The sequence below is a fragment of the Simochromis diagramma genome, unplaced genomic scaffold, assembly GCF_900408965.1.
Source record: "Simochromis diagramma unplaced genomic scaffold, fSimDia1.1 OVJJ01000802.1, whole genome shotgun sequence".
NCBI lineage: Eukaryota > Metazoa > Chordata > Actinopteri > Cichliformes > Cichlidae > Simochromis > Simochromis diagramma.
The window spans coordinates 4,412,540-4,435,578 of NW_024387492.1; the positions used below are offsets into that span (position 1 = coordinate 4,412,540).

The 23,039-nt window shown below is 43.4% G+C and overlaps 1 protein-coding gene across 1 annotated transcript; it reads right to left on the minus strand.

Moving 5' to 3' along the window:
* Window positions 1-35: 35 nt before the first annotated feature.
* On the minus strand, window positions 36-22,704 carry LOC120725081 (mitogen-activated protein kinase-binding protein 1-like). The gene is made up of 33 exons (XM_040017737.1): window positions 21,853-22,704; window positions 20,520-20,611; window positions 18,417-18,479; window positions 18,272-18,329; window positions 16,860-17,030; window positions 16,447-16,584; window positions 16,029-16,211; window positions 14,837-14,997; window positions 14,452-14,641; window positions 13,912-14,049; window positions 13,629-13,819; window positions 13,461-13,552; window positions 13,224-13,349; window positions 10,931-11,001; window positions 9,724-9,845; window positions 9,554-9,629; window positions 9,335-9,446; window positions 9,177-9,240; window positions 8,916-9,026; window positions 8,591-8,748; window positions 8,328-8,365; window positions 7,892-8,092; window positions 7,672-7,805; window positions 7,390-7,511; window positions 6,025-6,213; window positions 5,646-5,712; window positions 4,996-5,151; window positions 4,572-4,738; window positions 3,641-4,243; window positions 3,450-3,537; window positions 3,165-3,247; window positions 2,097-2,182; window positions 36-640 (listed from the first exon to the last, which is right to left on the minus strand). Exons 1-33 carry the CDS (start codon window positions 21,946-21,948, stop codon window positions 407-409), a joined length of 4,581 nt encoding a protein of 1,526 aa, XP_039873671.1. The 5' UTR covers window positions 21,949-22,704; the 3' UTR covers window positions 36-406.
* Window positions 22,705-23,039: the final 335 nt, after the last annotated feature.

Here is a 23,039-nt window from a genome sequence, read left to right on the forward strand (position 1 = left end):
CTAACAGTTTAATAGCAGAAAAAAAAATAAACAAAAGTTGTGTGTATAATTAACAAAAACTGTGGCATATTTTTTAAACCCATGTGGTCTTCTAGTTTTGGACTACCTCTGCTCTTCACGTGACTTCATCACCTTTGTCCCTCCAGTGTTTCCCTTTGTAACATTCACTTAGAAAAATTCAATTAGATAGTTTAAAAAATGCTCCACAGACAAAGGAGAGCAACAGCAATGTGAAAGTAAGGCAATTTAAAAAATATATATATATATTCTAGACAATAATACTCAACATCCATTTTCCAAATGGTCTCTGTGCAAAAAAAACAATTGTGCATTTAAGAGTGCTATAGAGTCTTCGTCTCTCTTTCTCCTCCTGGTTTATGGGCCCTGCAAACATTAGTCTATCTCTTCAGGTCTTGGTGTCTAGTCTCTTTTCTACAGACTTCACCAGCAGCTCAGCGTACTGCTCCAGCAGAGCCAGGGCCTTCTCTCTGTCACCGTTTACCCCTGGGGGCCCTTCAGATTGGGGTGAGGAAGGATGAGGCAGAGAGTCCAGCTCATCCTTAACTGTAAGCAGCGCCTTGGACAGGATGCTCCTCATCTCATGTTGATCTTCACTGGTCTGTTGGCTATGTTGTAGTACCTGTTGTTAATGAACACATGCATATATAAAGTAAGTCAGCAATTCAAACTTCCAGAAATTAAAAGGAAAGCCAATGATGGAGTGAAATTGGTAGTACCCTGAACGACCACTTGAGGCTTGCCCAAAAGCAGAGTCAAGTCTCCATGCCGTTTCATGTTAAAATACTCAATTTTACAGAAGAAATAAACATGTTTTCCACCCGATAAGAAAAAGATTGTAGTTCTTATAGAGCACTTTCCCTTTCATAAGAAAGTGTGAATGTTTTTATAATTCACCCATTTAAAATCTGTTAAGCATTTAATATGGGCTACTTTGTAGCTACTTTGAATGGCAAAAGTAGCTACACCCATCCTGTTCACCATTTAATGTACTAAAACATACACTTTATTTGGTAAGTATATATTTTTTAAAATCTTTTTTTTTTTCACTAGGCCACCTACACATTACACCAACAGGAGCTGCTCCACCCTGGAAACCCATGAGCTATGAAGCTCCCGGCACACAGTTTTTGATGATAATGACACAGGAGTTACTGAGTCAGCAAAGTGCTTGTGGTGATTTTAACAAAATATGTGCCTCAGTACTCAGCAACCCCGCTCTATAACGCTTCCACTTTACAGTAATATCACATCATGTAGTATCTGGGAGGGAAGAAATTTCACAAGCTAACTTTTTGCATAGTGGCATCCTATTACAGCATCTCATTTAAATTTTGTAAACTCTTGAAACTCTTTTTTTCTCACAAATGTTTGTAAAAGCAGACTGCATGGCTGGGTGTTTGATTATATACACATGTGGCAGTGGGACTGAAAACACGTGAATTCAAAAATTAAGGGTTGTGACCAATGTTATCTATATAGTGTACCTTCCAGTGTGGCTTGCTGTATAGTTTACTGTACTAGCGTCCCATCCAAAAAGTCCCTGCTAAGATTTAGGTGAGTTAAATTCTACAATTTCCTGTGTTCATTACTCAACCCTAATCAGCAGGTATCTGGATCCATGCGTGCACACATACACTTTATTGATACTTTATTGATACCCTAACCCTTGGTTGGATAATAGATTGGGTAGCAGGCTAACCAAGCTAGCATGCTAACCAAGCTAGCTAGCATTAGCTGATAACAGTTCACCCTCTTGTTTAAATGTGGTCACTTCTGGCTATATTTAAAAAACAAAAACAAAGCAAAAACAACAAGGTGAAAGCCATGTTGAGAATTTTAAAATGGGTTGCTTTAAAATGCCCAGACACACATGTCTTTTATGCAGTTTATGCAGTCAACAGGCAGCCAGGGGCACACACAGATGGGCAGTGCCTTTATCTCTTCTTTCGCTTCATCAGATTATAGATGTTTGCTTTCCCCCTTTGTCTTATTCTCTCTCTGTTTCCTGCTTTCTATCAAGTTCTCCATCCACCCACCATTTTCACGCATTCATATACACAGACGCACACACTGACCGTAGTGTATAACATGACAGTTTTCCGCAGACTGCTGTGAAGGTCGGTAACAACCTGCCTACAAGTTTCCAAGGTGACTGAGCGATCTGCAGAGAGAGATAGAGAGAATGAATTTCAAGTACGGCACAGCATGCAGAAAATCAGCACCAAACCCAGGAGCACAAATAGCACAAACACAAGCGTGCGCTGTTATCGAGCGAAGTAGGAGAGCGGTAAACGTTGTGCAAAAGGTTGAAGAGCATATAAGGAAGAAAGAGGGAAAAGTTGGTATCAGAAAAGAAACAAACAGTTGAGGAGGTTGCTGCAAAAAGCTGCAGAGCTGTAACAGTGTAAACTAAGAAAACTGATTTCACAGTTTATATCATCCAGCAAAACACAGTTTCAGGTACAGAGCTGCTATCACTTAATGCCATTTAAGGTTTCTGTGTTTTTCAAATTGAAATGAAGCGAAAAGAAATTCCTGGCCTTTGAAAGGCACTTATCATTCAGAGAACAGCCGGGAGGGAAGTATGACGAAGGGGATGGAGTTATTGTAAGATTCACCAGAGCACTTTAAAACTATTAGATACCTTTTATTTACTGAGCGAGTGAGCAATGTGAGGAAAACTCTGCACTGCCCATTAACTGAGGGTTTGTATTTGACGTCACAGCAGAGTCTAAGTAATATTCAAATCCACCTGTAAATTTCCCCAGATAATGGAAAACAGTACCTGGTGTGCAAACATGAGGCCATAACGGAAAACCTTCATCCTTTTCAGGAAGTACAAATGTGCAAATGTTATGAAAATCATCCATATTTTGATATTAGAGGGAAGCGAGAAGAGGGCTGAAGACAAAGAAGCTAAAGGAATGAAAGTAACAAAATGTAACAAATATAAATGTAACAAATGTAACAAAAAAAGCAGATATTTAAAACTTGTTGTTCTGTCATGTGTCGTCCTTGTAAAGGTCTAACTGGAAGCAGGCAGATAATATGAGACAGATAAGACTGACAGGCAGTACTGAAAAACATCAGGGGACGTAGCAACAAATAAGAGGGTTGGTTAAAGAAGTCGTGGGAGGACAAACCTGGCTGTGGGCTTGATGTGTGGGCCTGTTCAGGCACCAGAGGGCACTCTTTAGCTACAGCCACCTGACCTGGCTCCTTGGCACTGGGAATAAAAGCCAGAAATGTAAGTCAGTTGCAGTGGCAGTACTAATTCTTGTATATAAGATACCCAGAACTGAACAGATACAATGAACAAATACTACTGCAGCCAACTCATAGTGTGTATGAAGCAAATAACTAGCAATTTGATGTGCGACTGTTAAAAAACATCTAGCAAAGTCTTCACAAGTGATGTAAAACTTCACCTCTCAGAAACCGAGTCCCTTTTCTGCTTCACAGGCATGGAACATGACAAAGAGGAATCCAAACTTAGAGACAGGTGCCTGCCTAATGCTGAAAATAACAAGATAAAATCACGTTCAAGCACACAGTTAGCCGATCGGCTCCTTAGCTCTGTGGAGACATCAAAAAGTACACGACTGGCCGGCGTTCTGACCTTGTTTGTTTAGGGGGGTAGCTCTATGGTGACATCCGGGGTCTGTTGTAGGAGTAGAAGCCCTGCTGATATTTCCAGACCAACTTGAGCTTGGCTTCACCTCCAGGCACAGGCTGCGTCGAGGGCTGAGCGGCTGCTTAGGAAGTGGGATGCGAGAAGGAGGGACGTTCTGGCTGGCTGTAGGATGAGGTGGAGTCAAGGAGGGAATGTTTGATAGTGGAAGGGAATCTTTTGACGACGCAGACGATGGGAAAATCAGGACAGGACATGAGGCGAGCACGAGAGGCTCAGTTTCTACCTCCACAGATGACCTCCTCCTCTTGGAGAAGAAGGGGGATCCTGGCGGGGTCATTATATGGATGGCATCTCCAAAAGAGGAGGACCGGTTTTTTGCCACAGAGCTAGCAGTGGGGTTCATGTAAGAGTGCTGGGGCTTGAGTTTAGGGCTCTCCCATGGAAGTGGGGACTGGGATGACTGTGGGGACCCAGAGGAGTGTGAAGAAAAGCACGAGGAAGGTCTGGGAGAGGGTTCATTGAGGAAAAGCTGCTGAGGTCTCTTGTGCAACTCCCTCTGGTCACTAGAGGGCAGAGGGGAGGAAAGAGCTGCAGAAAAAGAGAGTGAGAAGATTAATATGACTAATTCTAAGAAAGTAGAATTAAATTACACGTGCTAAAGTGTTATGAACTGATTCAGAAGACTACAAAGCAGTTACTTTCAACTCGTGTGGGAAAATACACTGATTAATTTGGCAAATTTCAAAGAAACTGTAAGTCGGCAATGCAAATTATGTTTAAATACACTCTTGAGGCAGATTAACTTTCTCACAGTTGCCAGCCGATGGAATTACTGTAGTTCACTGAAAAATCAGACACAAACATTACAGGAACCACAGACAAATAAATGAATGAACTGAAACGGGATCAAACGTACAGCGTGTGGCCAAGTCCTGGGCAGAGCGCGATTTTTGGATGCACGTCGTCCTGTCCAGCAGCAGCGAAGCTTTGTGGGGAGGATTAGAAAACCTCCAGAGGTGGGACCCTGTGGTCGTCTTATTCTGGGGTCTAAGCGCAGGAGGACTGCTTCTCTCCTGAGCCCTGCTGAGACGCGATACAGCAACTTTACCATCTGTTCACGGTACGCGTGAGTATTTTAGTCACATGACTGGCAGGAATAAAGCACAGTGAAATGTCTGCTGTTGTGCTGACATAGCCTTGTGACACAGCATCTATCCCCCCATGTTGTTCATACTGATCTTTTAGAATCATTTAGTGACTTTTATGCTTTTCGCAGATCCGGTTTTGCCTCAAAAATGAAACCCCCATGACGCCTCTTAATGTGTGTGCTTTCTTCTTACTTTGGCCCTTGAGCTTTCCCAGGGGACACAGGACTCTTATTTTCTGCGTTCCCGCTTACGCCATCTTCCATCAAGGGCCGCACTTTTGACACCGGGGGCTTAATGGAGCGGCCGCCTTGTTCCTTCCCGTTCGCTTTGGCAAACAGAAGCACGTCTCTGCGCAGAAAGGTAATACCGGGTAAGAGAAGCAGATAAGTGAGACACACATTATTCCCCTAACGTATGTGCAGATTGATATTACTCTCAGGTTTGTAAAGTCAATATGAAGCCTCATCCAGCAGTCAGTTAGCGTAAACTTTAAACAGGAGGGGGTTGCACTGCTTAAACAAGATATACCATGTGAATTAGCGAGCTTTAGATGTGCTGGTAGGTGGATTTGGAGACTTCTGCAGAGAGCCGCCTCTTTAACAGTAGCTTAGACATCATTTAGCCCCCAAAATATGAAGCTGTTTACACTTATACATCTCCACCTCCAAGAATAAAAAAAGAAAACAATTTCCTGCACAAAATCACCCGTAGAGGGTTAACAATGTGACTTTAAACTGACAGCTTGACTAGACGGGGAAAGTACACAGCGGCGTGTGAGAGTCCGCATGGGTTTGTAATTATAGCTGTTGAATCCACATTGGTCTGAAGTGGTCAGGCAGTACCGGTTATTATGTCCTCCGGCCAGGAAGCGTGAAGACATACTGAGCCTCGGGACTCTGCTCTGCTCAGCTGTGGATGGACATCAAGAAAAAACAAAAAGGAAGACAATTGAGACAGAGGCAGGAAGTAGGAGTGAGACTGAGAGGATAATAAGTGTTGACTGTGTCTGAATTTGCACGTGAGGTCATTTAAAGACGTCTGGGAAATAAAGCAATAATTCTTTTCTCCATGTCTGGAGGTGTTAGCCACAAACAGGGTATACATTAGTCATAACTAGACATCAAAAGGGTATCAATCTTCTGCCCCTGGCTCCCAACAACAAAGAGAATAAGGTTATTTCCCTAAAGCTCAAAGCACGCCTGCCTGTGTGTTCTGTGTTACCTGTAGTGCAGCCCTCCGACAGCGTCTCAAAGTTCTGCTTGAGGAAATTCGCTCGATCGCATCCGCCACTGTCCGTTATTGTCCTGAGAGCCTCGTCCATGCTCGTCACCCCTTCCCTTCGCTCCTCCTCCTTCTCGTCGTTCTCCTCATCCGAGTTGTCCTCACTCAGATACTCTGCCTCTGCAATATCTGAAAGTGAAAGCAAAATTAGACGCAGCAGAGACACAAGTATGACAGAGAAACCAAAGTCTTCAGTGGCCTTGATACAGCTTTTACACACAGGGAGGGGGGCAGCAGGTACTCTGTAATCCTTAAGAAATAACCAGCCTGGTAGTTTTATCTGACATTTCTCTTATCGAGCCTCGAAATAAAATAAAATAAAAAAAATAAATAAAATCCATGTCTCTCTGCACGCCCAAATCCCTCTCTGCAGGTATGAGCTTCACTGTACATTGAAGAGATATGTTAAAGCTCCCCTGGACATTTTAAATCGTGATTTTAAATCCTGCGTTTGGCACACTTCAGAAAGAAAACCTGAGACTGAGCACAGGCAGGCAGAGAGTACTGCAACATGAAAAAACCTCACAACGTGAAGAAAGCTCACATTTTTTTTAGCATTATAAATATACAAAGACCTCTCAGTTATGCTGCAGCATCTGGTCTGGCCTTATGGACTGAAAAGGACGGAAAGCCGATTATGAGGGCGGTCAGGAAGCCCGTTCTCTCACTCCCTTCACATTCCTGTGACTGCAGCAGCAGTTTGAGTGGCTTACGCTCATGTTATGCATTTTTCTTTTTTAGTTTAGTTACATTTAGTTTTGATGTTGGATTAGCTTAGATCAGATGTGGGGAATTAATCTCCCCGAGGGGGCGATATGAGAAACTGGGACTGTTTTTGAGGGCTGTAACAGGGATGTACACCAGGCTGGTCAGAGTGGCAGCAGTTTAGTGTTGCTGATGGTTTATGGTTAGACTTTTCCTAGTTTTCTTTTGCTTCTTGTTCCTAATTATTTATTAAAATTTGTGGGAACTGTGTGGCTTATTTCAGTTATGTAGAATCTCTTACAGCGTGGAGATAGACATACTGGGGGTTGTAACATATTTTTAAGGTGTTTAGACTTCTTGTGTTAGTTTTTGTGTTGAAAAACTGCAAAATCCTGATGAAAGTATGTAAATAATGTATGTATGTTCTCACCAGGGCATAAGCATGAATGCATCTTAAGCAGACAGTCTCCTGTCATGTGCTACTTGCTGAAAAAGTGCAACTTTGGACACTGTGCTTTACACGATTTTTTGGAGTTCAGAGCTTTTGCACAAAAGACTCTTTTTTTTTTAATGCTGCATGCATTCAGAGTAAGACCTTACCATCCAAAATATGATCTGGGCTGGACTCGCTGCTGTCATAATCCAAAGAGCAAGCGCTGTCTGGGCTGCGGCTGTCCTGGCTCTCGCTACGGATCCCTCGTCCTTGCATCCTGCAGTAATCGCTGATGTAATGGAATCACCGACGTGGGAGCAACGAGGAATGGGGAGAGGGGGGTGCAGAAAGAGAGAAACAGCAAACTGAGAATAGAAAAGGACTTTTGTTGTCTTGCAGTGGCATTGCAATCAGTCGGGCAAAACAGTGCGTAGCAGGCAGAGGTTTACCTGTCCAGAGGACTTGTGTCGTCCTCCTTTTCCTCAGGATAGAGCACATCTGTCCCCTTGGTGTCCCTGGAAGTGTGCGAGGACAGCCAGTCGGCGTCCGGCCAGGGTTGATGTCTCCTGGGTCTCTCTCCCATCTGCAGAAAACGGGCAGTGCAATTATACACTCACAGATCCACACAAGCAGCTTCCTATATCTCCCTTATAGACAAACAGAACGTACCACAGGCTCTTGGAGGCCGAGCGAGCTCTGCCTCTCTCTGTCATGTGGGGGGCAGCTGGGGTTTTTCTTCGGAGCAAAGGTTTCCAGTTGCGTCAGGTCCAGCATGGATTTAACCATCACTTCCAGTGAGCCCATACGATGAGACCAACGCCTCCGGGGACGCTTTGAGGACTCAGGGATGACTTGGCTGACGACTCCATGCTGGGAATATACATTATACACAGCACAGTACAATTATTCACCCTTTCCATCACATTTGTTGCTATGGAAGAAACTGTATGGCATCATTAACACACAGGGATGCGGGTTTTTTTTCCATTTTTGTTTTCTTTAATGGAACAAAAAGCAAATACTGCATGTTAGGATGCTTTAAGTTGTGCTTTCTTAGAATAGTCCAAAATGATTTATTTTATTTAAAGTCATAACAAACATCTACCTTTGTCAGCTCCCAGTCCTGTCCTTCATCTGAGCCTCCTGTTGCAGGAAGGAGCACAAAGATTACAAAGTTAATAGAGGAAGTCAGTTTAAAACAATTTTGGTTGTTTTCCAGATTCTGCTGCACAGAAGCCGAATGTCAGGGCAGTGCACCAGTGGAGGATTGTCTACCTATTACTAAACCCTTTTGACCTCATTGATGTAAAAAAAAACCAAAAGCAGTTACCGCTATGTTTATTCATGTCATCAATTATCACACAGTACCTGTGTCCTCCTCTTCGTGGCTGCTGGCGGAAGAAGAATGGGTCGCATTGTCTTCGGGGTCATTGGCATCGTCGTTCGCCGCTCTGTCGTCCTCCTCGTGTTCACGGTCGCTGTCAGAGGACAGACCCCCCAGAGCGGGAGCGCTGTACACCTCACGCCTGGGTAACACAGCGAAAGAGTCAACAAGATGAATATTCTATCTGTGTTGCCATGTCATTATACGCGAAGGGAATACATTGGCTTGAGGTGGGCTCTTTATCATCGGCGCTGGGTTCGCGGAAAGAATGTACTCAATTAACAGGCGGAGGTGTGCTGGTGTCGTCACCTGAGACTGGAGGTTTTGCTGGGTGGTGTGTTTGGGTTTTCTCTGAGCTGGTGCAGCCTCTCTCTCATGGTGATTGTCAGCTCCGGGGACAGCCTCCACACAAAGATGCAGCTGGGGGAGATAAAAGCATTAAATATTCAAGATTTCATTTCAGCTCGGAAGCATCTGCAAACACATTTCCACAGCCATTTCCTACAGCTGCAGCGGCAGAAGATTGCCTCGGCCTGGGTGCAAGGACATCACTGAGAGGCGGTTTCTCACCTATCTCCCGATACAGAAATCAAATGCCGGCAATCGCTGGTAAACTTAATCCCAGTGACGATTTCTGCCAAACAAAAACAAGAAACAAAAAAGGCTTGTTAGCGCTCATTATGTTCTCTGTCATTGTGGTTAGATTTATTCTGTGATAGTAGCGTTACCAGAATGTCCAAACATAGTGGCCACACACTCCCCGGTGTAGAAGTCAAAGATGCTGATGGTTTTATCGGAGCAGCTGGTGGCCACGTATTGACCAGAGGGATCGATCTGAACCTGCCACACCCAACACAAAAGAGCCTTTTAGTACCTCTCTCTCTATATGTGTGTATATATACAGACAGAAAGAAAAAAGGTGTTTCAACTGTGGAGAAAAATGTTACCCTGAGCAGACTTCCATCTTCACTCAAAGATCCTTTATAGAGTTTTTTCTGTTTGCCGCTGCTGATGTTGAAAATCCTGCAGAGAGAAGGAAGAGATAAGCCCCGGCGCCTTTAAAGAACACGTTCCTAGCGAAGCTCGTGTATCTTTGGAGCCGCGTGCCCTCGCTTACCTGATGCAGCGGTCCTGACAGCCAACAGCGGCGTACTTGCAGGTGGCGTCTACGTCCATGTCGTAAAGCGTGGTCTTCCTCACCATGTGGTGAGAACGCCTGAACTCTGTTCCTCTGTCGGTCTGTGAAACAGAACAAGACAGTGTCAGGCCTGCGCTGGAGGAGGGTAGGGAAAATATCAGGGGTATTTTAGCAGAATGCATGATGTGACTTTTATTCTGAGCGTGCTGAACTCAATATAACCTGCAAAGAGAAATATGTGCAGCTTTACAGTCATTGAGCCAAGTCTCCAAAAGCTGCAGAGATCAGCTTGACTCAGGATCAATATCTGCATATTAAAAGGTGGGTATACAGCTAGTTGTTGCGTACAATAATGGAGTTGGGAAAATAGACTGAACGTGTTTGGCAGTTAGAATAGGTCAAGGTTTAGACCACAGAGAATCAGCTTTTGTGCATCACTACCATCATCATCATCATCATCATATAGACATAGTCAGAAAAGGGTACTGTTTGCAGCTCATCCTTGAAAACGGCACAGAAGAAGCTCATTTCTGCTCTGCCGGAGCACAAACCTGTCACAACAACTTTCTAAAATGAGCACTCCATAAATGTCTGTGCGCCAAAGAGAAGGTTCACTTTAGACTAACAAGCCCTTGTTTACTGCGCTCCGGAAAAAACAAAACAAAAAAACAACTTAATGTTCTGAGTCACTGCAGTGGCCTAAATCCCGTCTCAAGTTTATGAAAAATGCTGTAAGTGGCCTGCTAACCCAGAAGCAATTCCAGAGCAAAAGAATGTCGCCTCCTTTTTTTTCCTCTCTTTTTTTGTATTTCATAGTTATACAACTTGTAGCACAAACACTCCTTTTGTGGTCCGTGCTCTAGAATTGCTAAACAGATTGTGTTACCATTGTGCCAATAAGTGTGACCTAAATGAGAGGAATTAATGAAAAAAAATAAGTCAAATGCAATGAAGCTCTTTGTGGCCAGAATTAGTTATTCAGAAGAATATCGCAGGCAGTACTTTGACGAAGTCAGAATAGCTGGTTCACTGTTTCCAGTCTACAATGAGGTGGCTGTTTCCTACCTTGTTAGCATTTAGCAGCCTGCATATACATTAGCTTTAACATTGGCGTTTGGCAGGAGTTTTTTGTGTCACTCATGCTTTTGCGTGTGTTTGTTGGGTAATATCCAACATCTGATGTTACCTTGTGCGCTGTGCGGAAATAGATGCTCTTGTCTGCCCCACAGCTGATCATTCTCACCTTGTTGTCATTGGCTAAAGAACAAAAAACAAAAGCATTTAGTCATCGTGTCTTCATGCACGTTCAATCATCCAGGCAAGGAAATCCCAGAAAGTTGATTCTGTTCATCTAGACGGAACGTTTTCAGTAGGAGAAATGATTTGTGCGTGAAAAGTGTGAGAGGATTACCCTGCCCTCAACACCGACCAAGTGTGTCAGTGTTGAGGGCAGAAACATGGTGGCGCCGTGGGTTCCCCAGTTTCACCCACTGTGGCCGATTTGTATATGGAGGAAGCAGAAAAGAGGACTCTACCATCCTACCCTGGGACACCACCGAGTAATCGGTTCACATATGTGGATAACACGTGGGTGAAAATCAAATCTCAGGATGTCCCACAATTCTGTGATCACATTAACTCAGTGAACAAACACATCGAGTTCACCAGGGAGGGTGTGAAAAATGACAGGTTAGCTTTCCTAGACTGTGAAATTCCTATCAGTAATGGACAACATTTGAAAGTCAATGGAAACAACCTCTGGCCAGGCGGATGGCAGAACACAGGCCAGGACTCCACAGTCTATTTACATCTACAGGCCAGTGGCCGCTCTGTCAGTGGACAGGGAGGAACAGTAGTGGGGAGTCAAGGAGGCTATTTACGTGAAAAAGGAACGGCCATCTGTGAACTGAGGGGGCCTAAGGGTACATTGTTCACTATTTTACAGTGCTGTGATTACAGCTATACCCCAACTCTCTGTGAATAGCACTCATGGAGATTGATCAATGGTCGTGACAATTTGCATGTTAATGATCATGAAACTGACCTCACAGCCCATTGTTAGTCAGTGGTGCTGGTGTCAGTCATTATGCAAATGTAGTGTTTATGAGGTTGGAGAAGCCTGCAGACAGCTGAGACTGAGAAGCCACATGAGCGATGCAACGTTTCTGCCACTGAAAATGCGACATCCAGATGAACGTTCCAGGATTTAGTCATCTTTTCATTCAAAGAATTGAAACCTGACCACAGAGACACCCTAATATTATACAGCAGCTTATTATACAATTACACTTTGACCTTTTTAGTATGAAACTTACTTTTATGTTACCAAGATAAGGTTTTGCATGTTGTTTAAGAAGTTAGCTGGTTAGCTGAGCAATCTTGTCTGTTGCAAAATGGATACAAAGCTAAAGCTGACATCCCTGCACGTCCACGTAAATAATGCAGAACTAGAGACGGAAATTTAAGCTATATGGACAAAAGCACCTAAACATTACACCCACAGGAGCTGCTCCACCATGGAGACCCATGTCCAAGCACACAGTTCTTGTGCTGATGTTAATGCCAGAAGAGGTTTGGAGCTCTGCAGTTATTGATTAGCTTAGTGTTCTGGCATCTTCCATGCAATATGTTCTGCTACACTGGGTAAACCCCGCTCTGTATCTTTAAGTGGTGTTTAGGGGTGAGAGCCGCTGTGGTTTCTAAACCACTTTGCAGTAATACCACTAATACACACATTTTTTTGACTTGCTGCAGTGGTGGCATCCCATTAAAGTACCAGTTTAAAATGACCCGCTCTTTCATAAATGTTTTTGAAAGCAGGTTAATGGGACTGAAAAAAAATCTTTGAATTTCAAAGATTAAGAGGTGCGGCCCAGTACTTTTTGTCCATACGGTGCATAACTCGTCATTTCTTTCTCTACATGGAAAACAGCTGTAGGCCAAATACTTATCCTTTTTCTGCCCACTGACTCATCATTTGCAGACATGACCACCATGCAGAAATACACCAGAGGAACTCAAACCCATCTAGACTCATCTCTAGGGCAGCATTTCTGCAGTTCAGCTTCTTCCAGCATGAAGTAATTGGTAGCTTAAAAGCTAAGCTTTCAAAGTAGTTTGCCCCAAACTGCCTATTTTATATTAACCCACTATTATCAGTAAAAGAATTTTACAGTTCATGAAAAAGTCCAGAGACAGTAGATTAGTGCCTCTTCAAAAATCTACATTTGAAACCGTGACAGTAAGTGGTGCAAACGTTTCATATCGGCTGAAGAAGAGAAAGCAAAGTGCAACTGAAAGGCTTTGCTCAAGCAACCAAAACTCCACCTGAATACACACGTAACCGTCATTTATTATTGAAACAAGTCGTGCGGCGTGTGAAATAAAAGAGGGACTTTGTGTGGGACTGAGCGGAGATGAAAGCGTCGGATTAAGGAAAGATTAGCCGTCAGATGTTGACAGCTTCTCAAGTGTCTCACCAGCAAAGCGGACGGCTGTTATGGATGAAGAGTGTTCGTCGAGTGTTTGCACCAGACTGTAGTCGTCTTCCGCATCCAAGACGTGGATCAGACGATCCCTGCTGGCTGTGGCCAGCAGCTTCAGCCCTGAGAGAAATCAGACCACATAATCACCTATTGTATTCACAGCCAATGTGCAAATATTCTCCAAGCGTGCCATCATTATAGTAACTAATACAGTCTCACACACACACTGACCTGTTTCTGGTTTACTGTATTCGAGGCTGAGGATCTCAGCATCATGGGCTTCCACCTTAAGAATCTCCTTCATGCTGCTGAGGTCATGAACCCTGCAGAATATCACAGTTTTAGGACAGAGGTCACGTCAGTCTGTCATCCGCCTCAGCCTTAGTCTTCTCGTCCTACCTCAGCATGCCATTGCGATCTCCAGATGCCAGGTGTTTGCCGTCTGGGCTGACACAGATGGTCCTGATGCCCGTCCTGATTTCCGCTGTCTGTCCATCCCCCGACTTGACCTCTGAATTCGCACTTGTTACACACTCTGAATCCAGCAAGGTGCTGGTGTTCCCGTCGATGTAGATTATATTCAAAAGATCCTTTATAGAAATGAGGGAGACAGACAGTAACTCTTCACAGCTGTACTTGAAACACAGCTGAAGAGAATACGGATCTTGGAAGTCAAACTCACTTGGCTCAGGATGTTTGGAGAACGAGTTTGTGTCCAGTCGTCCATGCGCCACACTCTCACGGTGTTATCAGCTGAACTAGTGAGGAATGCGCCTGATGACAAACCAGAAGCCACTTCTTCTGGAACATCTGGAAACACCTGGGGAGTAGTGACAAAAGGAGGAGGTTCAGTTAATAATAAATTAGATGAGGGTAAAAAAAAAGCACGATTTTAAAAAACAATTAATGCTGTAAGTTAGATTTCTAGAAATGCAGTTTCACTATGCTGTGAATTGTCTTATATCGACTGTTATCACCAGTTTCAAGCTGCCAAATTCTGATGCACAATGTTCAGTACAACAGCACAACAGCTCCAAGTTTCCCAGTTTTGTTCGTGTAATGATCCCCAATGTGCCGCAAATTACTAACCGAATCAATAGGTAGAATCCAATCTGTTGTACTGCTGTAATCCTATTGAGCCAGGAGGCTTGAGGAAACACACTGAACATCTCACAGCTTTTAAAGAGGTTATATAAATTCACTTCCTCCTGCATGCATTTACCTCCAGGTCCCAGACACAGGCGGGATGAAAGAGGGCAGAGTGCACCTTCCCCACCCGCTGCACATCTCTCATGTCCCACACATACAGGCTGTGGTCATTATATACACAGCTCAACCGGCAGCTGACGGGGTCATAGGTAACGGCAACGGTGTCTGGGTAACGGGCATCCGCTGTGGCGTTGAACAGATGACTGGGAATGAAAGGTTGGGACAACAGGAATAGATGTTTTCTTTGTAAAAATCCGACATCCTCGAGAATAAGAAACATTTAGACGAGACTCGGGCTTGCACTGCTTGAGACAGAAAGCTCTATTAATAGAGCTCACTTGATCCTGCAGTGGATCAGTGCTAAAGAAAGGCCGAGTTACTCCTGAGCTCTTCCTCACCTGGCCTCAGTCATGGAGGAGACGTCAGAGCCGAGGGGGTGCGGCCGCGGCAGCGTGCACACAAAGTGCAAGTCAGCGGGTCTGAAGGCTCGCACCGTTCCGTCGGCACAGCCGCAGAAGATCATGTGTTCAGACAGAGAGAGCGACTGAGCCAGCCCGGTCTGCACGGAAGGACACACGCCAGATAATCAGCTCACAAGTCATAGCTTCATAGTCTTTCTGAGAAAATGGTAAACATTTATATTCATTCAAGTCTGAAAAATTAAGCTAATTATGCTCCTGCAGATAATATTACATCATTGCTTTGGCTGAGTCCTCTGCAAAGGTTACAGAGGAGTAGAAAAGCAGCCCCGTTGGAGCTTTTCCAAACACATCCTGTACCTGTCCTTGCTTCTAAATCTTCTAAGATCCTCTTCACCCGTTCAATAAACACGTATGGTTACTGACCTAAGGCATTTGTGCCTGTACTGTACTCAAATAATAACTAAATGAGCATGCATGTTAGTGCTGACTGAGGCCAATACCACATAAAGAACAAATATGTTACATTCAGCTACCATTTAATAAAAATGAACAGTAGTGGCAGTTAAGAGTAGAGCATTGTATCACAATATTTTGCTTGGCGATACTGTAAAGATTCAGGGAGAGCAAATATCATCATTTTTATTAAGTAAGTTAAAATACTCGAACAAGAGGGCTCATGTCCTACACCACTGACTGACTGCAACCACTCTCAGAGAGGCTGTCGGAGGTCTGCAAGTAACTGCTGTCTAATCTATAAATGCAGGTTGCAGATTGCCAACATGCTGGCATCAGTCTGAACGAGTCTTTGTTAATAAACACAACATGAGGGAAGTCGACTCAACAGATTTGAATTCGGTGATTTATCACAGCTTGACCCCGTTCAATTCATCTTGTGGCAGGTTTTAGTCAAAGTGTTGGTACTTGACAATATAATTTTGCAGCAAAAAATTACATAAATCCAAATAATTTAAGTATGATTACTTTATCTTATTAGATAAAACAAATACTGACAAAATTTTAATTTGAGATTTATGAATATCTCATTCATTTTGTTTTGTTTTCTTATATGTCACAAAATGTTAAAAATCACATTGATCATATAGTGGGGGTGTCTGGTTAGTCCCACCTCTACCTTTCACCTGCAGACAGCCCCTCCCCTCTCACTCACCCGAAGGTCCACCCACTTGTCCAGCATCCTCTTGCTGTTAAACTCACACAGCAGGCCAGAGGAAGTAATGCAGAAAGTGGAGTCTGATTTAGAGCCACGTCCACAAGCTACATCACAGAAGAAATTGTTCCTCAGCTCTCCCAGCAGCCCGGAGCGGCCCAGCAGAGGCACAGGAGCGCTGGCCTACATAGCACAGAGGGGTGATGGTTAGCCGATAAAGCTCCAACTGAAGGAGTTAAAGCGCTTCCCTGAAATGTTGCATGTGTGCTGCTGAAAATTAATAATCCCTGGGTCTCACAAATGTATTTGCATAATGTAAGAGTGCACTAAAGTTATTCAATTATGCAAAAATAAAGCAGAAGTAAAAGGTAGGGAAATAACTCCAGGCAGTAATAAAAGATAGGAAAGCCTCTCATACCTTGTTGGCCTTGCAGTGATCCAGATACCAGAACTTGACATGCCTGTTCCCCACTGTGACAAAGTAGGAGCTGTCCTCGGAGAAAGACACACCTTTCACCTTACTGGACACCTTGTTAGCGGCCACTATTACATCTTTCTGCAAAGAACAACACATTCGAAAGAGATCACACAACTAAAACACAATAGGACTCGCTGCTCAACAGTATAACATCACATTCACTACGTGGTTTTAGACATTTTCACTACTTTAAAGTTATTTTTTCATTTAGAGTTTGAAAAAATTGAGCTTAAAAATCGCCAGTCATCAGACATTAAACCATCATTGTCCCGATTAAAGCAGTCAGGAGAACGGAAGAAGGTGTAAAAGCACAAGTAGGATTTGAGCTTTAGAAACTTTCAAGGGAGACAAACCTTCCACGCCCAGACGTTGACCATCATGTCATGTTGATTTCCTACACTGACTATGTATTTGCCATTGGGGGAGAAAGCCACACAGGAGACGCCGTACTTGTGCTTCTGGAGCTCGGCCACTTGCTTCCGTTCTGCCACGTCCCATACCCTCACCGCCGGTAGGTGACCGCTCTGATGAAAAGAAATGGTAAGGGGGGGAGGAGTCAACGTTTAAAAACAATGTTAGGTTGTTAGTAAGATGGCGAACACTCCTCCATTCATACACTAAAGCGTCTTAATGTTTTCGTCGACTGAAACAGGCTCCGCTCAGGAGTCACCTGTCATTCCTGTCTGTCCATCTCTCTAGAAGATCATCCTCTCTCTGTCCTCTGATTGTCTACTTGACCTGCTCACATTATTCCCTCCTGGGGATCGAAAGTTCAGCAGACTATTTGTGTAGTCTCCTATTATAATATGGTAAAAGGACCTTTCAAAGGGCAGAGTTATTAGGTCCAAAAGAAATAGTGTGACATTCAACTGAAGACAGAGCTGCATACAAAAGACACACAAGAAGAGGAGGACGAAACAGCCTGCACATCCGCTGTCAGCCTGCCCCTGTATGTAAATGAGCTACTGTTTGGTGAATGAGTGTGTGTGTGTGAGGGACATTTCTTATCAGATCACTCACTCGGGCATATCTTTTACTCCTCCTTTTAAAGGGCCTGTGGGAAAACATCTAATACAGCTGTGATGCGCTCAGCTTTGATCACCGAGCGCAGCGGGTTAAAAAGAGGGCTCTAATATTTCTCCACCACGTCTACTACGATCTCTAACCAGTTTTGATTACTCAAAGTATTCTAACGTTGGGAATTTAGCACATGGTTCCCTTTGAATTCCAGGAGAATCCAGGAGAACAGCCTATCCTCAAGTCTATTTGGTCTTTTGAACTTTGGTCTTTGTCGTCATGGCAACTGCTGCCTGCCCATCCACTTATGCAGAGAAGTCTTTAATCGGCTTTGATTGGCCGGGGAGGATTAAGATAGCGTGTTGTGTCGAGGCCCGCGTTGTAACTACAACAAAACCGATTCAAGATGCTTGACTGAAAAGACACATTACGCTGTGACACGACAGAACAAGGCCCTCTAAAGAGGAGAGGCTGCAAACACAGAGCTCTGCAGCAAGCCTCCATCCTGCTGGGGTGTCCGCAGCACAGCGCGCTAACTCCTTCTTATACTGTGGATAACTGAAGACGGGAACAAGCTAATTCTCTGGATTCTGCAGTAAATCTGAATTACTACAAACACCAGTCCTACTGTGATGTTCACTTGACACAGCAAAAACCGAAGAAAGCTAAACAGAAGACGAGAGGACAGACGCAAGTTTGAGTTTACCCGCAGAGACAAAGTGAGAAAAGTGAGGGTGATGAAACTCACCTCTCCTGTCACCAAGTGTTTGCCGTCAGGGGAAAAAGACAGAGCTGTGATGGTTTTCCTGTGAGAGGGACAGAGGATAACATCACAGCATGATTAGTTCAGTGCTGCTCTGCTTCAGTGAAGACTGTACTCGTGGGTGACTCACCTTGAAGTGTTGATAATGTGGTGCTGCCTGTTCTTTTTGGGGTTCAGTAAGACTACCACACACCTACAAAAGGAAACCAAGAAATGCAGTAATGCATATTAATGTCTGATATGGAAACAGGTCGAGAAACGATGCACATACTTAAGGAAAATGGCCATTTTATGTTAATAAATTAATGACAGAGTTTATAGGTGCAAATGTTTAAACATTCAAACTGTGCAACTCCAAAGAAAGCCTGATGCTAATGGCTGAATTTTATCTGGAAGTTTTTCCTTGGTGGTAACAGCGAGAGGTGGAAACACACTGTAAACATTGGTGCTGTTAATGTTCTAGGAAAGCATTAAATAATTGACATGTGTAGTGATTGCGAAAAAACAACTAATCATGTGCAGAAATGAATTTATGAAACTTACAAATGACCAAAAGATCAGCTGGATAACTTCTAATTCCTCTTTATTTTTATTTAATTTTACCCCACAACACAAAAATAACCCCAATAAATCATCAATATTTTCTGGTTTAAATCAGCCGTGTGTGTTGTGGTCAAAACTCTGCATTCATGATTTATCATTTTCTTTTTGTGTGAAACATACAGATGAAGTCAGGAGCTTGCGCACCCTCATCGTGGGCATGGACGAATGATGATTTTAGGCTTTTAATGATTTCTTTGAACTGTAAATACAAGTTGTTTCGATGTGTCACCACTTTGCAGAGTCAAGTGAGTTTTACATTACTCCAAAATCGACACCTTCAAGCTCGGCTGAAGTTTGCAGCTGCCAACATGCATGACCAAAAAACCTTGGAGTAATATTTTACAGTCAGAAGAGACAAAAATTGAGCCATTTGGCAACAGTGACAAGGGGTATGCCTTTCCGGAGTAAAGGTCAAACCTAAGCACAATGCACCTCCTGTGAAGCAGGGTGGTGGTAGCATCATGCTCTGGGGTCGTTTTGTAGTTGTACATTGCACCAGTTGGATATATTAATGAAGAAGGAGAACTACCTCCAAAATTTTCAGCTTCACCATAAAGCAAAAGCTAGACGACTGAAACTTGGAGATGACTGGGTGTTCCTACACAAACGAAATGAATAGGAACACAAGCGCGCACACACATTTTAAACCTTGGGTTGGGAAAGTGCACAAGATTCTCCGTCCTTAGTCTAGTTTTCAAAATACAGAATAACTTCCTTAGAGGGAACATTCAGAAAGAAGATTACACTACATTACATGAAAAATGAAAGCACGACTAGACATAACGTGAGTCATTTTTAGTCTATACTATATATTTCATCATATACTTTTCCATATTGAAATAACGGACGCATAATATTGTTACCTATTAATTCAAAATCCTTTTTGCATCCTAGCTCGTGAGCAGAACTTAGATCAGCATTGGACCTGCTAGTGAACTGCACCGTGCCAGGAAACCTGGTACAGAGCAGCTTGCACAGATTTAAACTGAGACAGCAGGTGGGTTGCCAGATTGTGCACCATTTAGTACAACGATGAGCAGAACCATTTGTGCAAAGACGTGCCCATGCATGCCTCACAAAGACACACACACACACCCTTACACTCCTTTACACGTTGTTGCAATACTGCTCTAATTCTCCTCGTTTTTCCCCTTTGACCGCTGGCCTTCTTAATATTAATACAACTTTGTTGGAAGGTTTCAGAACAAAATCAGCTCAAGTGCACAGATTTTGTTGCGACCTGGCAGAACCCACTCTGCTTGTTTTTAAACACTGCTTTCACCCACTCCGAGGCCAACCCCCCCAGTATCACCACTGCAGATCTAAACCATCCAGCATAACCATCCTCATTTTTATATTCTATGCTGATTAAAGCTATAGCAGCAAGAATTAATAATACTGCACAACAAGCTATCACTGTGCCAGAGACAGCCTCCCCAAGGCTGAAAAAAAACCAACACAGAGCTCCAGTCCTCTGAGATGATGCAGAGATAACACACATGCAGAAATTTGCACACTAAACATCCGCATGAGGTAGATATGATAAGGCAGCTGGGAGCGAGCGAAGCGCTGATAAGTCAAAGGTCAGATTAGGAAGATAAAAGCGCATAAACAGTCTCTCTCATCTCACCCTGCAGGATAGGCCACAAGTCCGGATCGAGGGTCGCAGGCCAGAGCGCTGTTTCCTGAAGAGGTGATGCCCAACACTTTCTCTAGAGTCACCTGTAGAGAGACAACACAGGGCGGGTTTGGTTTTCAGGAATTCATCATAATTAGAAAAGAAAAATAAAATAGTGGAGGCTGACAGAAGAATAGAGAGAGAAGTCAGTAAAGACACAAGTAAATGTGCTGTTTGTGTACAACATTCTGGCATCTTATGTATTAAAAAGCAGCCTTTCCTGGCAGTTTCAAGATTCAGGCTGTCAAATCTGAAAAGTATTGATCACCGTTATTGTCTTTATTGCACACCTGCACAAACTCTGTGATAAACGAGCAGACTCTGAGCTGCTGATGTGCAGCACCAAGCGTGTCTTTGATTGATACGTGTCCAACAACAGACTCGAGACAGAAAACTGTCGTCGTTTTATCTTTTGGGTGTTTGAGGCGTAAAAAAAAAAGAAAAAGATCTCAAAGACAAAGTGAGGATGTGACAGCTGGCTTGGCTGCCTGTCTGTGTCTGCCTTGGGAATTAGAAACCAACTGCTGGCATCATTGATTAGTCTGAGTGAGCATATGAATGTAGCCGAGCCTCAGTGTCCTACTAACAAAAGTGCAATAATAACATCAGCAAACAATAAAAAGAATCATAACAAATGCTTTCTAAGAACTCTAAATTAAATTTTTTTGTTTTTTTTTAACTGACCAGTCTTAATAGATCATTTATAAGCAATTAATAAGCCAACCTTTTGGGTTGCCAGGTTATCAAAATGTCAATTTTGCCACTGTTTAAACATCACATTTGGCAGTAAATCAGCTATTAAATCGTGAATGCTTGCTTAACATAGGTGTTCCCAGTCCAGACACTGCAATATCTTCATTTTAATAAACAACGCCAGCTGTTCTCATAATGATTTATCACTACTCTGCCAACAGGTCGCAATAACTGTTTTAATAATAATAAATGAACGCCTATCTCTCAGTTTTCCACCCTGTAACGCGTGACTTGTTACGACCTGTGCATCAATAAATTGCACAAAAATACAGGATGCGGTAAAAACAATAGAGGCTGATGTTTAATTTCTTTTTTGGTGAATACAATAAACATGAATTTTATGGCGGTTGTTTCATGGTTCAGGTTTTACAGGGTTAAGCGGGTGAAACGTTTGTACCTTAGATTTCCAATAATTACAGTAAAGTATCTCAGATCAGATTTTAGCTCCAGGTAAGCCTGCAGCACTAACAGGTCTGCAGCGGGACGCTTCTTCTGTCCGGCTGTTCTACTCACACATCAGAAGTTTTCGTACCTTGCTGGTGAGATTTTCTTTGCAGTTCTTTCCGGTGGATGGAGAACGCAGAAACTTCCTAATGCGACTTTTAATGGTGAATCCATCGCCCGGCATTTTTCTTAGCTTGGTAGCCCGGAGGCACGGCTCTGAGGGCTGCTGACCATCCACTGTGGCAATCCACGGACTGACGGAGTGTGGCGCGCACACGGGCTGGAGAAGAAGAAGCGAAGGGGAGCGCGTAATGATCCTGCTCCCAGGACTAAAACCTTCCGGCTGCAGAGCTTTACAAAGTGTGACAGAGCTCCTGCAGCAGCCGGTGGGACATGTGGAGGCTAATCTCTCGAGTAAGTTCGCTGTTCTCTTCTTCTGTCGTTGCAGGTTCTCGTCTGAGCGCTGCGTTTGCTATGACAGGAGGAGACGGAGTCGCCGCTCAGCTCTTCGCTTGTTCCCGTGTGCCAGTGTGACATCACTGGTTTAATCCGAACCTGAACTGGTCCCATTCAGTGATTACATCAGCTTTTGCGCCTGATTTAATGGGATTAGAGAGACCGGTGCAGGGGACGTTTTGGGGAGCCACCAAAGAATTTATTAGGCTGCTGATTAGCAGACAGAGGTTCACTTATCTGGAAGTTCACTCGTAGTAAATGGGACTGTTTGCTTAAGTTAAAGCAATTTAGGTTTTGATTGTGTCTTTTTTTGAACACATTGACTCACGTTGTCTTGCACGAAGGCGATAATTAGTGCGTGTTAAGGAACTCATCCATTTGAATGAGATTTCAATTATGAAATGTCTTCGTGGAAGATCTGCATTCAAACCACATTCTTTCAGAGCACACTGCACTTATTTTTGCCGACCTACTGGGTTTATTTATAGGTCTTCTCAGCAGACCTTTATAGTCAATTAGTATTTTTGGTAACAAATAGCTAGTAATACTAACAGTGAGCTATATTCTGTTACAGCTTAAGTGAATCTGAAGACTTTTGGTATAAAATAGTGCTTCACAAACAAAAACAAACACAATTTTGTGATTACTACCAAACTACCACCACAAATGTGCTGTTCCAACTGATGATTGGATGATCGGCCATGTAAGTGTTCTAATTCACCTTAGTTTAAAATTATATCTTGAAGGTTGATATCAACAAACTCACCTGCCAATAAAACACAGCCAACTGCACCATACAGTATTGTAAAATACCATATT

What these genes read in the sequence shown, in the direction of transcription:
- LOC120725081 (XM_040017737.1), bottom strand. Translation starts at nt 21,948, where the DNA reads ATGCCGGGCGATGGATTCACCATTAAAAGTCGCATTAGGAAGTTTCTG. An exon ending in ATCACTGCAAGGCCAACAAG is followed by an intron (nt 16,212 to 16,446) that starts GTATGAGAGGCT and finishes TGTGCTATGTAG; the next exon opens with GCCAGCGCTCCTGTGCCTCT. An exon ending in TGTCAGGACCGCTGCATCAG is followed by an intron (nt 9,630 to 9,723) that starts GTAAGCGAGGGC and finishes TTCTCTCTGCAG; the next exon opens with GATTTTCAACATCAGCAGCG.